Below are 15,986 nucleotides of genomic sequence, written 5' to 3'. Positions count from 1 at the left end.
TGCATCATTTTTTAGCTTAAATCAGGTCTGTTTACCTTCGTTGTAAGTTTCAGGACTCTTCCTCCCTCCTCGTTAATCTCAGCCTCTTGCCATGTTCTATTTCCCACACTGTCCCTGCCTCTGTATCAAAGCACAGTGTTCACTTCCCTCTCGCCTGCTGTACCAAGTGGGGAAGCCTTTGCCGTCATCCAGTGCTGTTGTTTGGTTACCAGCGCAGACTCTTATCAGATGACTTGCTTGGATAGCCTTAGGGCAGGATGTGGCTTTAGGGCTTAACTGATGGAGTGCTTCTGGAAATAGAAGACATGGTAATTAATCAGTATAAAATAAATAAGCACACAATAGGCCAGTGTTTTAAGAAGTTGAGGGACTTCCCCAGCAGTCCAGTGGTTAAGACTCCATCCTTCCAGTTCAGGGGCTGGGCGTGGGTCCAACCCCTGGTTGGGAAACATAGGTCCCCTGTCCAGTGCGGCCAAAAAAAAAAAAAAAGCTCAGGTGTCCTCATCTTTCAGATCACTCCAGTCTTCCAACTTCCTGTCTCATTTTTTTTTTTAAACCTCTCTTCCCAGATTATCCAGGGAAGTACTCTGAGGAGGAGAGCAAGAGCTCGACCTCGGGCATCACGGGAGACCTCGGGGACGACCTGCAGGAGGCGCGGGCTCCCACCATTGCTCAGCTGCTCCAGGAGAAAACGCTGTATTCATTCTCCGAGTGGCCGAAGGTACCTCCCGGAGCTTGCATGCTCCACCCAGAGCATCCTCAGCTTTTGAATCCTTTACATTAAACCTTTTAGAATCTTTCTGAATCACCAACTCAGACAAATGTTTAATATCTTTAAAAGATGTTAGTTACATGACTTTAATGGTATCAGAACCATAACTAGACCATAAGACCAAAGCGTTCAGCGCATCTTTGTATTTACGGTACTGTGTCTTTTCATCTTCATTGTCCAGACTACACCGTTTCTTTTAAGACTCGAAAAGTGAGTTCCTTTGTGTGTGCCCTCTTCTAATCAACTCCTTCTGGTTAGAAAATGTGCAGCTTGATTTCAAGGGACTTTGTAAACTTGGATAACTTAGTACTTCCTCCTAAGGGCTTGCATGCTTTTTTATAGGATCGCGTGATAATCAGCCGCCTAGATAACATCTGTCACGTGGTGTTAAAGGGGAAGTGGCCCTCCAGCCAGCAGCACGAGCCCTCGGGCACGCTGCCCACCCCCGTGCTAACCAGCAGCACTGGTCCCCGAGGCGGCATCTCAGAGCCGGAGGCATCAGAGCACAGCTCCAGCAGTGGCGCAGCGTGGGTGGCCCAGATGCAGAAGGTGAGGCCCTAAGAATGCTGTGTCTGACCTTGAAAAAAAGGAGGAGGGCCCTTGGCACTCTTTGATAGAGTGATTCGTTCGAGTCTTGGGGCAGGAAAGTGTGTGATGAAAGTGGGTTTGCAGCTCTGTGGCAGTGGTGTGCTAGTTTGTGGGAGATGGGGTGGGAAGCTGGCATACGTCTGAGGTGGGGAGGCAGATGGGCACTTGAAGACAAGGTGAGTTCCCAACCAGCTTAGTGGCAGGAGTGGATCCAAAGAAATGGAGGGAGTTGGTGGGCATGGCTTGATGACAGATGACTATAGAGGAAAGGGAGGGGTGAATACTTAAGGACTGGGAACAGTAGCAGCCAATAGAAATGAGGGAAGCAGACACTTCCCTGGTGGTCCAGCAGTTAAGAATCTGCCTTCTAAAGCAGAGGATTCGGGTTTGATCCCTCACTGGGGCATTAAGATCCCACATACTGTGGAGCAACTAAGCCCATGTGCCATGCTGGAGACCCCACGCGCCACAAAAAAAGATCCTGAGAGCCACAGCTAAGACCCAACACAGCCAAATAAATATATAAGTTTTTAAAATAGTTTTTAAAAAGAAATGAGGGAAGTCAACAGAGGAGTTTTATTTGAGGTTTGTAAATGCAAATGAAAACTCGAGGGCTCAAGTTTAAGGTCGGTGGTTAGCACACTAGCTCTTAGCTGCACGTTGGACTCCACTGGGGACCTTGAGAAGCTCCAGGTTCTGGTTGGATTGGTCCAGGGTGTGAACTTGGTATTGGCTTTTTTTTTTTCTCTTTAACTTCCTAGATGATTCTGATGTACAGCTAAGGTAGAGATCCCTAAACTATGATCTTGGCAATTGCAAGTATAGTTCATGGACTAGGAGCTTTCGCAACACCTGGGAACTTGTTAGAAATGCAGAATCCCAGGCCCACTGAAGTGGAATCTGCATTTTAACAAGCTATCCAGGTGAGTAGGTACTGAAATTTGAGAAGGCTTGAGTTAAAAGAAGTTCCAAGGAGGCGATTACTAGCCCCCAGGAAATCAGGGCCAAGACAGAGCCAGCATTGAGCCACAGAGGTGGCATTCAAACCTCTCTTGCCACATCTGTGTGTTTGCAGGAGAGCTTCTTGGCTCCGGTTTTCACAAAGGATGAACAGAAGCACAGGCATCCTTACGAGTTCGAGGTAGAGAGGGATGCGAAGACCCGGAGCCTGGAGCAGTTCTCGGCCTCCCACGGGCACCCCCCCATCGTCCTCAATGGCTGGCATGGAGAGTCAGCCATAGATCTCTCCTGCCCATCGGAGGGGTCCCCAGGGGCCACGTCCCCTTTCCCAGTGAGCGCCAGCACCCCCAAGATCGGGGCTATTGGTTCACTGCAAGGAGCCCTTGGCATGGACTTGTCGGGGATCCTGCAAGCTGGCCTGATCCACCCAGTGACCGGACAGATTGTCAACGGAAGCCTCAGGAGAGATGACGCTGCCTCCAGGAGGCGGAGAGGAAGGCGGAAACATGTCGACGGCGGGGTGGACCTCATCTTCCTGAAGGAGCAGACCCTGCAGGCGGGCATCTTGGTGGGTATTTGAGGCCATGAAGTACAGATTTGACCTCTGTACACTGAGCAGCAGACCCTTCTTCCTCAGACACAATTTTTGATTTATGGATCTTTGTTGGAGAAGGAAATGGCAACCCACTCCAGTATTCTTGCCTAGAAAATTCCAGGGACAGAGGAGCCTGGTGGGCTGCCGTCTATGGGGTCACACAGAGTTGGACACGACTGAAGCGACTCAGCAGCAACAGCAGTCCCTATTTCAGTTGTCCGGCTTGAAACAACTCTTGTCATCAGTCGTCCTCAGTCTTTTCTAGAAATAGATTAGTCCATTGAGGGCCTTTAACCTGCCTGCATCCTGGAGACATGAGCCAGGAGGTCTCACCATGTCACAGAGAAACAGCCCAGCCTCCAGGGCCTTGGAGCCCCTGGGGATCAAACGAGTGAAGCAGTAGGGCTGGGTCTGCAGCATCAGCGGGCTTTCCAGGAGCAGGGACTTGGGGGTCAGGAGGTCCTGAACATCAGTCCTGGCTCAGCTGCTGCTTGACCTGCTGGGCGACCTTGGGCTCATCATCGAGCCCTGCTCTACACCTATGTAAACTGGGGGCCGTAGCTTCTGCCACCGAGGGTCACTGAGGCTTTGCTGAGGTTACAGTAAGGTGCTCTCAGCCCAGAAATCCTTGTCAGAAACGGAAAAGGGCAGACCCTGCACACGTGCCCGAGATCTCCTCTGACTCCACTTACTGTGTCAGAGACCACCGACTTCTCTCTTTGCGTTTTTATTTTTCCCATTTATTGAATTTCAGGCTGCAAAACAGGAACCAACATTTTTTGCTTTCTTAACTACTTTAAAAGGAATAATAGTGACGAGTATTGAGTGCCTCTGGCAGGCACTGCGTTGAGGGTTTTACGTGATTGCCCTGTATGATGTTCACAGCAACACTCTGAAGGTGTGGTTACTGCCCCCGTTTTGGAAATGAGCAAACTGAGACAAGCGTTAAATGATTTGCCCAAGATTATCCAGGTAGTCGGAGAAGGCAATGACAACCCACTCCAGTACTCTTGCCTGGAAAATCCCATGGATGGAGGAGCCTGGTAGGCTGCAGTCCATGGGGTCACTAGGAGTCGGACACGACTGAGCGGCTTCACTTTCACTTTTCACTCTCATGCATTGGAGAAGGAAATGGCAACCCACTCCAGTATTCTTGCCTGGAGAATCCCAGGGACAGAGGAGCCTAGTGGGCTGCCGTCTATGGGGTCGCACAGAGTCGGACACGACTGAAGCAACTTAGCAGCAGCAGCATCCAGGTAGTAAATGGCAAACCAGGGAACTAAGCCAGCGGCGTGGTCCTCTGCAGCCGGGGAGCTCTGCTGTGCTGTTTGGTGGATGTCTCCCTCTTTGATTTTCTATGTAATGTGAGAAGCTGAAATGGCAGATTCTTTCCCTTCCCAGTTCTTCAATGCCTTCAAGAAGGTTGTCTGGTTTTTCAGTGACGCAAAGCTGTAGTTTTCCTGTCATGATCATAGAATTCCAGTGGAGTAAGTGAAATATTTTTTTCTTGGCTTCAGAGCGTTTTGAAGATCTTATCACACAGACATTTAGCACTGATATATGTTATTCAGTTCAGTTGCTCAGTCGTGTCCGACTCTTTGTGACCCCATGACTCACAGCACGCCAGGCCTCCCTGTCCATCACCAACTCCCAGAGTTTACCCAGACTCATGTCCATCAAGTTGGCGATGCCATCCAGCCATCTCATCCTCTGTCGTCCCCTTTTCCTCCTGCCCCCAATCCCTCCCAGCATCAGGGTCTTTTCCAGTGAGTCAGCTCTTCGCATGAGGTGGCCAAAGTATTGGAGTTTTAGCTTCAGCATCAGTCCTTGCAGTGAACACCCAGGACTGATCTCCTTTAGGATGGATTAGTTGGAACTCCTTGCAGTCCAAGGGACTCTCAAGAGTCTTCTCCAACACCACAGTTGTAGACCCCATACGGGCACTGGGGACACAGGGCCGAGTATATATACAGCTGGAGAACCAGGTGGGTTGATTGCAGGGTGGCACTCTCTGTTACGTGAAAACCTGTGACAAGTGCCATGGGGGAGCAAAGTGCGGTGGCCAGTGTCACGGGCACAGTCCATGCTGGTGACAGAGATGGAAGGAGGGAGCCTGAGCAGGTAGGATGGCACAGAGGTCACCGCGGAGACAGGGGAGGAGAGCAGTTGGCTAGAGGGGTCTCCCGCCACGTCAGGAGCTCGTGGCAGGGATCGGCGGTCAGGCATGGGCGGTCCTGTTCTGGTGGGAAGAGTCCTTTAAGAAACCAGTTTTCATTCCGTCGCGGTGAAGGGCACATACTTGTCTTCCCTCCATCCAGGAAGTCCACGAAGACCCAGGACAGGCCCCCCTGAGCACCCCACACCCTCCTGAAGGGCCGGTGCCCGCCACGTCGACCCCGGAGCCGACCCCGGCCGCTGGCAGCCCGGCCGAGAAAGCCATTCCCAGCAAGAGCCTGCTGGACTGGCTGAGGCAGCAGGCCGACTGCTCCCTCGAGGTCCCGGGCTTCGGCGCGGTGAGTGCGCGTCCCCTCTGACACGGAGACGCAGGGGGCCTGGGAGGACTGGTGAGCCCAAGGGAATTGTGTGTCCTCCGAGAACTTCATTGGAAAGTGAGGGTGGGGGAGTTTAAATTCTGGTTACGTCTTCTGGTAACAGAAATCCCAGCCCACATCAGAACGCCAGGCCAGAAAGTCGACATGCGTGACCTCTTAACCAGGACAGCGAGCCTCTGCTCGGCCCTCCCTTCCCTGTGAGTCACCACATTTGTGAGCTCACACAGCATTCTTTAGGTTGCATAAGCGCTGCTCCCCTTCACAGAAATGCTCCCGTGTATTCTTCTCAAGTCACCGTGTCTCCACTCTGAGGTGATGGGTTAGTTTCAGTCCCTGCCCAGGGGCTGCTCACCGAGTCCTCTTCCTCCTCTGCCCTCGGTCCTTCAGAGTAGGGGTCCAGAGGAGAGGGCGCCCCAGCACTGACACCCCACCACCACCCCTGCTGTCCTGGCTAAAGGGGAAGCACTCAGAAGCTCACAAGGAAGGAGGGGGATGCATTCGCAGACACACACCCTCCAGAGACACACAGCCCACCAGGCTGGGAGCAGCGAAGAGAGAACCTGAGAAAACGGTCCAGGGAGGCGAGGGCAGGGGTGAAGCAGTGCCTTGGGAACCTGGAGGGCCAGCGGGCCCCCCACAGGAGGCCCACCTTGCAGCTTAACTGCAGGAACACCGTGGCTTCGAGGAGAGCGCCTCAGTGGGGGCCCAGCAGCTGTTCCCTGCAGCCCTGACCCGACAGGTCCTGTGCAGAGGGCCATGAGTGAGGAAACAGCACAGCAGCACCACCCACATCAGGAGATCCTGTGGCCAGAGCGTTCTGTAACGTTGGTTTCCATTTACCTCCTAGAATTTTTCAGACAAACCAAAGCAGAGGAGGCCACGCTGTAAGGAACCTGGAACGTTAGACGTCACCTCTCTGAGTGGGGAAGAGAGGGTTCCTGCTGTCCCCAAGGAGCCCGGCCTGAGGGTAAGGGAGAGGACGCTCCACCTGGGAAGAGGCAGCCGGGCAGCCTTAGCAGGAGGACCAGGGTCCGCCCAGGGGCTGGATGAGCAGGGACAGGTGGTATTGGGGTGTTCTCACCAGCAGCATGTCCTCCATGGTCGTTTGTTTTCAACGTTTCCCTCCAAAACTTTGGGGTTAAGTTTTACACTGAAGTGACTCCCAAGGCTCGATTCCCCCCGTTTTGGAGAGTTCAGGGAAAATACCTTTTAAGTCTTATCAGGAGACTGTTATCCAGTGTTTTAACAAAACTTCTTTATTGGAAATTTTCATTTTCCAGCCTTAAGTTTTTCCGGCTACCATTTAAGACACCCCCTCCTTGTCCGTCCTCGCTGGCAATGAGAAACAGCTGACTCCATGCACTGCCCTTTTCCTATTATAGAATCATGAGCCTGGAAGAGACTTCAAAGACATCTGCAGATACTTGCAGTAGAACGAATCCGAGTTAATTATAGTTTACAGATGGGTACAAATTTGGACTAGAAGACTTGTCACCTCTAGGGGGCGGTAGCATTTCAACCTGAAAGCGTGTTAAGATTGGGCAGGCGATACTCAAAAACGTGCTTCTGACCTCAAAGCGAGTTCTGCCCACATAGGGAGCTTCTGAGGTCCTCTGGGGCTCTGCCCTCGTAGGCTGTCCTCTGAGCTCCCAGGCGCTCCTGACTGCCTCCTTTGGTGCTTGATCATCTACAGCTCTCCTCCTCCAAGGGAATTCCAGGATACCATTTCTGTGTTTAGTTCCCAGAGACCACCCACCCTAGTCATTTCCTCCTTGTTAATGTTGTTAGGAAGCTCGTTTCTGATTTGGTGGCCTGGAGGGTCACTCCACTAGCAGCTCAACAAACATGACTGCCTGCTGGACAGGCCGATCCAATCCCACGTCCCTCCTCTCTCTGTTTCTCCAGACCCCGCCCTCGGCCTCCCCGAGCTCTCCTTCTGTCATGAGAGACCACCCCCAGCCCTCTTGGTGGGGTCTCCGAACTCTTGGTTGAGCGACATGCCCCCCTCCCCCCCTTGACCTCCTCATTTCTTTCTTCACGTCTCAGTTTCTCAGACGTTCTTTGGAAGTTAAAGTTCATCACGGCCCAGCCGACGCCAATGTGCTGCCAGAACACTCATTTCCAAGCTGTCCTCACAAGCCAGCCTCCTGCCAGAGATGCGCTTTCCCTCCTTTCCCTCCTTTGTTAAGTAAACACAGGCCCCGCCTCGGGGTCCCCTGCTTGCAGTAAGGCCCAGCCTGGACGCAGGGTCCGCCTGGCCCTCGGGGCTGCTTGGCGGACCCCAGTGGGGCCGGAGCCTCTGGGTGTGTGACACTCCTTGTCCGTCCTTAGAGACCTTCCCGTCTGAAATATCCAAATCCCGCAAGGAGCTTCTCCCTGCCTTCAGCCCCTCCTGCTTTTGTGTGCTGAGGCTTGGCTGCCAGCCCCACTGACGGCACCACACAGGCGGACTCAGCTCTAAGAATGCCTGCCCGGCACATAGCCGTTGCTCACTATTACATGTGTGTACGCACACACGTGCCTCATATATTTTACATGCAGAGTTACGTTTGTTTCACCTACTCGTATGCAGTGGGTGTGACGGTTTTGCTAGTTTCTTCCTGAGGCATTTGACAGTAAATTGCGGAGACTGCTTACTTGCTGAGTCGCTTCGTTTGAGTCTGACTCTTTGCTACCCCATGGACCATAGCCCCCCAGGCTTCCCTGTTCATGGGATTTCCCAGGCAAGAATACTGGAGTGGGTTGCCATTTCCTCCTCCCGGGGATCTTCCTGACCCAGGGATCAAACCTTCATCTCCTGAGTCTCCTAAATTGCAGGCCAATTCTTTACCCACTGAGCCACCTGGGAAGCCCTGCTGAGATGACAGTTCAGTTCAGTTCAGTCGCTCAGTCCTGTCCGACTCTTTGCGACCCCATGAATTGCAGCACACCAGGCCTCCCTGTCCATCACCAACTCCCGGAGTTCACTCAAACTCATGTCCATCGAGTCGGTGATGCCATCCAGCCATCTCATCCTCTGTCGTCCCCTTCTCCTCCTGCCCCCAATCCCTCCCAGCATCAGAGTCTTTTCCAATGAGTCAACTCTTCGCATGAGGTGGCCAAAGTACTGGAGTTTTAGCTTTAGCATCATTCCTTCCAAAGAACACCCAGGGCTGATCTCCTTTAGAATGGACTGGTTGAATCTCCTTGCAGTCCATGGGGCTCTCAACAGTCTTCTCCAACATAGATTGCTGGGAGAAATACCAATAACCTCAAATATGCAGATGACACCACCCTTATGGCAGAAAGTGAAGAGGAACTAAAAAGGCTCTTGATGAAAGTGAAAGAGGAGAGTGAAAAAGTTGGCTTAAAGCTCAACATTCAGAAAACTAAGATCATGGCATCCGGTCCCATCACTTCATGGCAAATAGATGGGGAAACAGTGTCAGACTTTATTTTTGGGGGCTCCAAAATCACTGTAGATGGTGACTGCAGCCATGAAATTAAAAGATGCTTACTCCTTGGAAGGAAAGTTATGACCAACCAAGACAGCAGAGATGACGTGTCACCCCTAAATAAACACCTAGCGTGTGTCTTCTGGGAACGTTTTCCCGTGTATCTGTCACCACTACCACACATGTCAGTAGCATGTTGTAGCTCGCTCATATTCAGATACCCCCAGCTCTCCCAGAAGTGTCTTTCCAAGCTAGTTTTTGTCTTTTGTTTTTAGAATTTTTAAACCAGGATCCACCTGCTGCATCTGGGGGTAAGGTTTCTTACTGCTCAGGGCATGTTAAGCTGAATCGACTCGCCTTCCTGGGAGGAGCGAGGCAGTTTTGGCCACCATCTCCTCCCTTGCCTTTACCCAGGACTTGAGTGTTAGAGCCAGGACACACAGGCTGTGGGGTAAACGCTGCCTTGTGTTGGATTAGAGAGATCTGGGGGGCACATACGCGTGCCATCATTGGGAGGAACAGACCCGTCGCCTGTGACTGCCCTTCAGTCTCCCCTCACCTCGCCCTCCCCCCAGCCTCCCTTGGAAGAGGAAGCAGGCCTGTTCCCAGGGTATAATTACCAGGAGGGAGAGCTGCCAAAGCCTGGCTTGGCCGCTGTGTGTGGTCCCCATGCTGCTGGGAGGGGCACGTGCCCCGGGTGGGCAGCCACGGGCCAGCCGGGGGCAGGGTGACGCGCCCACCCGCAGGAGGAGGTAGATCCCCCTTCCTCCGCCAGCCCGCCGCGTGCTCTGCAGGGGGCAGGAAGCCCTGTTCTCACCCTAGGCCCTTCCTGCTGCTGCTCCCTTGTCTAAAGGGTGAAGGCGGCCAGCCTGGCCTCCTGGGCAGGTTCCCTGTCCTGAGAGCCCAGTGTGATCTGCCCCAGTGGTTCCCAGCCAGGGCGGGAACATTCTGATGCCTGAGGAGTGTGACTTGAACTTGCAGGGCCGGGCCAACAGGGCCACAGGTCCTGCAGGGTACAGGCCGCCCAAAGTCACCTCTTCAGCGCCCAGTAGCCTCAAAGCGTGTTACCGGACGCCTGCTGTGTAGGTAGCAGATTATTCAAAAGAAGCTGAGGCCTTACTCAGCAAGCTCAGGGTTTCTTCTCCCTGACAGACTTGTGAGACGGCACAGGCCCTCCCACTGGAGAGTGATGGGGAGAGCGAGCATGGAGGCGTTTGAGGGCACAAAGGGAGAAGATACATCTGGGGCCTTTTCCCTGGCCCTTGACTGTGGCTGCGTAACAGGGAGGAGGGCTTGGGAGGCCTTGTGTCCGAGCACTGGTCCCCGTGGCCGGGCCCTGGGCTGAAAGGAGGAGCCTGAGGCCATGGTCTCCAGAGGGAGGCGATCTGCACTAATGGGCTCCAGAGAGTGGTGAGAAACGCTTCTTTCAGCCCGGCCCCGTCCCTCGCGTCTGACCCTTGCTTTAGAAACGGGAACCAGACAGAACTGCTCCCCAAGCCTCGTTCCCACACCCGGGCGGCTGCCCCACCCCATCAGGACGGACCGGCTCCCAGCCGCAGGGGGCTGGTCCCGCGTGGGAGCAGTCAGGTGGGCCGGGGCCCAGCTGCGCTCCAGGGCACATCCCGCCCCTCCTCAGTTGGTGAGGAAGAAAGGGGACTGAACTGAGGTTTCTCCCTCGTCTGCTTTCCTAAGACAAGGCTGGCTAAGAGGATTTCTTCTCACACAAAGGTGACCATCATAGCACTCTTTGCCTATGACACCTTGGTTTTTCTATGATATCATTAAGGAAATTGAAGGACAAATGTAAAACCTCAGGGATAACATTCTTTACAGGGACCTGGGAACGTTCAAGTGCACATTTTTCACATGTGTGTGAATCTCTGAACTCCTTGTGAAACGGCTGTGACGATAGTGCCGACTCGTAGGGTGGGTGTGATGACGAGTTAAGAGCAGGCACACGGAGCCGGGCGCACACAGCCCGACACGGGGCAGTAGCCCTGCTTGGCTCCTCTGTCATCGCTGCCCCCTTCGTCAGCCCCTCCGACGTCCATTTTCCCTCTGCTGAGAGCTTGACCAGTGTCCCCCACCGGCCTGTGCCCATGGCCGCCCATTGAGCAGAGACCTGTGGCATCTTCTAAGGATTCGACTTGGGTACCCTTGTCCCTTCTCACCCACAGCTGGGGACCTGCAGGTCAGGACAGAGCTTCAGGTCTTCCTGCTCCCAAACCCCATCCTCCAGCTCGGCTCTGTGGCTTCAGTTAAAACCCTTCCTGTGTCAGGAGGGAGACGAACACGGGCCTGGCCGAGGCGGTCCCCCCATGGGTCTCGACCGCTGGCCTCAGCTGCACACACACTGAGATCAGATGAAGCTGGGAAGTCAAGCACGGCCCTGCACGGGGACGACACGCAAATTCATGAAGTCCTTTGTTGTTTTTATATTTTACATGTGAAACTGCTATCACGTCAGTTATGCCCCAGTAAAAACACTCTAGGCTAAGACCTGAGGTCCCTGGCTGGCCCCAGCTCCTGGGGCTCCGACAGCCTCTCCACAGGGCACGTGGGAACCTGCTCAGCACTTTGAGGCTGTCCGCCTCAAATGGGCGGTTCCCGGGGCGCAGAGCTGTGAACCTCCTGGTGGGTGGGTGGGCAGGAAAGACCACTACGGAGCCCCGAGCTGCTCCCCGCTGCCATCCATCGCCTGAAGCATCTTGTGTCTCTCTGTCATTTTTCAGGGGTTTCTCCCAGAAAACAAGTTCAATCACACCCTGCCCGAGCCCGTTCTCCGAGACGCAGGCCCCCGCCGCAGGGGCAGGCGGCCACGGAGTGAGCTGCTGAAGACCCCGGCCCTGGTGGCGGACGCCCCCTCCGGGATGGGGCCGCTGTTCATGAACGGCCTGATCGCCGGGATGGACCTGGTCGGGCTGCAGAACATGAGAAACATGCCGGGTATCCCCCTCACGGGGCTGGTGGGCTTCCCAGCCGGCTTCGCGGCAATGCCCCCAGGTGAGGAGGTCAAGAGCACGTTGAGCATGCTGCCCATGGTGCTGCCGGGCATGGCCGCCGTGCCCCAGATGTTCGGGGTTGGGGGGCTCCTCAACGCCCCCATGGCCACCACCTGCGCCTCGGCCGTGCCAGCGCCCCTGTCAAGCACAACCAAGGGCGGCGTGTCGGCGGCCGAAAAGACTGCGGAAGACCAGCCCGGCAGCCACAACGTCAAAACGGACCCGTCGGCCGAAGACAAGCCCGGCCCTAGCCCCTTTTCCTCTGACCAGCCTGAGCCCGCAATAACTACGAGCAGCCCCGTGGCGTTTAACCCGTTCCTCATCCCAGGTGTTTCCCCCGGACTCATCTACCCTTCCATGTTCCTCTCCCCCGGCATGGGCATGCCGCTGCCGGCCATGCAGCAGGCCAGACACTCGGAAGCAGCAGGTCTGGAGAGCCAGAGGAGGAAGCGGAAGAAGACCAAGGGGGACACCCCGAACCCCAACCCAGAGCCTGTGCCCGGGCTGGAGAGGGAGCCGGGCAGCGAGCAGAGCTGCCCAGAGCCCAGGGCCCCCGCGCCCCCCGACAGAGAACACGCAGCACAGGCCCGGGAAGGGGGCCCCCAGGACTCTCACGGTGACACCAATTAGAACTTTTTCATCGAGGAAAATGATTGTGACTTGTAAGTTTCTTATCCCATAAAGGTTTGTTACTTCCCCTCACTTCACCGTCATAAGAACCTGTGTTTCCATGAGTACTATTACCTCCCTGATTTCCTGTCTGAGAACTATGGTAACAGATGTTCATAGTCAGTCACAGGGTCTTGCCACGCCATCAGCTCCGTGTCGTTGACCTAGTATAGGAGGTGCAGAACCCCTCACTCCGTTACCCAGTCGTCCATTCCAGCGATCGTAGTTAGTGCAGACGTGGGGACACGCCCTGCCCCCTTCTCTTCCAAGTTTCCCATTTATTCGAAGAGGAAAAAAAAAAAAAAGGCAAAAGAAAGCCGGCTAGGGACTGACCAGTGCAGGGCCGAGGCAGAGAGCAGCTCTCTTTTGTTTTTTTTCCGTGAGCTGTGCCGAACGGGAAGAAGGGTAACAGGGAACCAAAAAAACAAAAGCACAGAGAAAGGAAATGCTGGTGCATATTCTTTAGTTAAAATATTTCCCAGTTTTAATCACGATTACTAAACGAGTAGGTTAGGCAGAAGTCTCTAACGGTTGAAACCGCACATATCCATTTCTAAAACAGAAACCTTACTGGTAGTAACATGACTTCCCCCCACTCTATGGGTTTTCAGGCAACCTGCAGCAAGAAGACATAATGACCAGGCATCATTTCTTACACACGCACGCATCCCTCACCTCCCGAGTCAAAAGGAGATTCCCAGTACGAGCAAGCTGTACGCACCGTGGGCTGTTGCCAGCGGGGGGGTGGGATGGGGCGCGCGCCTGCACACGGCATAAAGCACACGACCGGTTCTGCCCCTACTCAGGCCTCTTAGGAACCCCTCTGGCCGCTGCTGGAGCCTCCTGGACTCTTACTTTTTGATTCCCTTTGCCAGGACCCAGGCTCACTCTGGAGCCTGCAAGAAAAATAAGTCCCCCAACACTCTTTGACACTAGCCAGGGGTTCGAGGTTGTCAAACCTACATGCGTTCCACCTTTTATAAAGAGTGCAACTGTGAGAAGTTTTTTTTCCTTCCCTCCGGATTTTTCAGTTTATATTTTACAGTCGGACCCAGATCTCAGATCATCAAGTTAGTGGAGACTGTGTTGGCAAGCTTAACATTCCCCCTCCTTCCTCAGCTGCCCAGCTCTCCGGGCAGCTCGCCCCGCCCCTGCCCACCCCTGCCCCATCTTCCTTCACCCCCCCCCCCACCACCACCACGCAGTCCCTCCTTTCTGATGGTCTCAACTCTCCATCCACAGTTCACACTCTGAGACTTGAAAGAAGCTCGTGGTTCAGTCCCCAGGGGGCACAGGGTTGTGTGGGACCGTTGGAAATGTTGGAAGCGTTACTCGTACCGGTTTCACATTTTGTTGTCAACAATTTACTGTATTTTTTTTTTTTTTACTTTTTCTGTAACAGTTTTGCTATAATTTATCAGAAGGTCCAAAAGTTCGACATAACTATTTCAGTTTGCATTATTTATTTATGATGCTTTTGTCATTGTCTTTTATACATTTGGGATTATAAATTATGTAAATGTTAAAATGAGCATCTCAAAGAAGTCTGTTAAATCATGGCCGGGGGCGGGGGGAAAAAAAAAAAAACCAGCTTTATTTTTAAAAAGTGGAGTCCCAGTTTTAATGAATCAGAGTTATAAATCAGAAATTCTGTAAACCAATTCCATAAGAAGAAAGGATCCAGTAATTAAACCGATTCTATTTAATGACATCTTTGTCGCATAGGTGGTCTCTAATGCTGACAACAGATTTCTTAGAAATGCTGCTCTCTCTATTTAACTAACATTTTGTTCAGTTTTGCCTCCAGTGGAAGCAGAAAGGGTTTTTTCAGCTGTTAAATCCTAAAAATCAATATAATTTATTTATGTAAAAAAAAAATCACTCAATTGATATATTTTTGAACCTTTTAAGTACTAATTTTCTTTTTATCAAGTAGGAAAAAAAAAATGTATTTGCCCTAAATCCTTAAAATACAAATGCTATAAAAATTCATGTATCTTGAAAGCCTTACTGCAAATGAGTATTATAGACACCCAGCAGAGCCTGGGTTTTCTTTGCTGTCGTTGTTGTTGTTTTGTATGGAAAGGCTGCTTTCCCCAGGTTCCACTTAGAACCTCCAGTAGGTCACAGGGTTCAGTATGGATTTGATTTAACAACCCACCAGCATGCTAAAAATCCCTTGTTATATCTTATCGAACCTGTATGTTAACTCTCTGGGTGTTTAGGCTTCTCTTTGACTGCTGTTGTGTCCCTGTTTGCAAAATGAAAATGACACTCTGTGGATTATTTGCTCTGTAAGGCATAAGTGCTTCTTATGATTATTTTGACGTTTCCAAGAGCAAAAGCCAAATTTAAAACTCTCTTCAGCAAACTTGAGCCTTTTCATCTAATTCCATGTCACTCACAGCCATAACTTTTCCTTGATCGTTCTTCACCCCATGTCTTACACAATAAATTGTCTGTGGTCTCGATCCTGGATTTAAAAAAAAACAAAAAAGTTTAAAAGTCAAATTTGTATTTGAGGACTTCAGTGGCACTCGGCTGTCTCTTCCTGCCCCGACATCTTATGAAGGCATCGTCTGCACACACAGGTCTGCTGGCTTTCCTAGGCGCCCATGGTGGGCACCATGTTGGGGACTTGGTAAAATACTCATTCATGGGGGCTGGCCTGCCTTCTCTCTTGAGCTTCCAGACACCTGGTTAAGACAGATGCAGTTGAAGGGGACACAGCACAGCACCCGCTCCCCAGACTTGGGGCCCGAACACCCACAGCCAACACCGCCACTCTCTTAAGCCCCATTCCAGAGCCCCCCACCCTCGGGTAACACACCTGGGGCTTCAAGGAGCGGTGGCGGGGGCGGGGGGGTGGGCACACCTCTGTGGGTTGGAAGAGGCCCCCAAACACCCAAGTGCCTCCTGTGTCTGAAGTTAAGAACTTTGTGATCCCTAGCTTTGGGAAGCAGGGCTTCTCAGGTCCCAGAAGGGCTATGTCCGAAGTTATCCACCAGGCTGGCAGAAATGTGCCGAAGTCTCGGCAAGGAGGCAGATAGCAGGAGCCCCGCCAGCTTCACCCTTGGCTGGGTCCCTACCTAGTTTCAATAAATGGTAGATAAACAGCCTGGAGCCTGGGTGGGCCATGCTTCTAGAAGCCCTTACAGACTTTTGCTACAAGTAAATATGTATTGCCAGCTTTGTAGACCTCTAGACTTGGGTAGCACTGCTGGGTAGAATGATAAGTTGTGAAGGTCAAGGTTTCACCCTTGATCTCTAAGGCTGCCCCAGTAGGTTCTACCTCCTTTATGAGGGTGGGCGAACACACCTAGTCATGTACAGTGGGCTAGTGTTTCAGTGTTTTGTGTGTGTTTGCATAAGTGACCTCAGAGCATGACCTCGTTTGTCTTCAGAGCATCTTGG

The 15,986-nt window shown here is 52.7% G+C and overlaps 1 protein-coding gene across 10 annotated transcripts in view; it reads left to right on the top strand.

Moving 5' to 3' along the window:
- Positions 1 to 15,043, top strand: part of CHD6 (chromodomain helicase DNA binding protein 6) — a 201,299-nt gene extending 186,256 nt beyond the window's left edge. For 9 of the 10 annotated variants that reach the window (XM_061437616.1, XM_061437610.1, XM_061437613.1 and 6 more), the window contains 6 exons: positions 570 to 721; positions 1,115 to 1,321; positions 2,436 to 2,888; positions 5,234 to 5,428; positions 6,315 to 6,434; positions 11,634 to 15,043. In XM_061437616.1, coding sequence (XP_061293600.1) covers positions 570 to 721; positions 1,115 to 1,321; positions 2,436 to 2,888; positions 5,234 to 5,428; positions 6,315 to 6,434; positions 11,634 to 12,533 — 2,027 coding nt within the window. In that variant the 3' untranslated portion in view covers positions 12,534 to 15,043. The other variant, XM_061437617.1, reaches the window with a different exon arrangement.
- The last annotated feature ends 943 nt before the right edge of the window (positions 15,044 to 15,986 follow it).

Source organism: Bos javanicus, chromosome 13 (genome assembly GCF_032452875.1).
Source record: "Bos javanicus breed banteng chromosome 13, ARS-OSU_banteng_1.0, whole genome shotgun sequence".
Taxonomy (NCBI): Eukaryota; Metazoa; Chordata; class Mammalia; order Artiodactyla; family Bovidae; genus Bos; species Bos javanicus.
The sequence above is the reverse complement of the archived record's forward strand: the minus strand, read 5'-3'. Positions and strand labels throughout refer to the sequence as shown.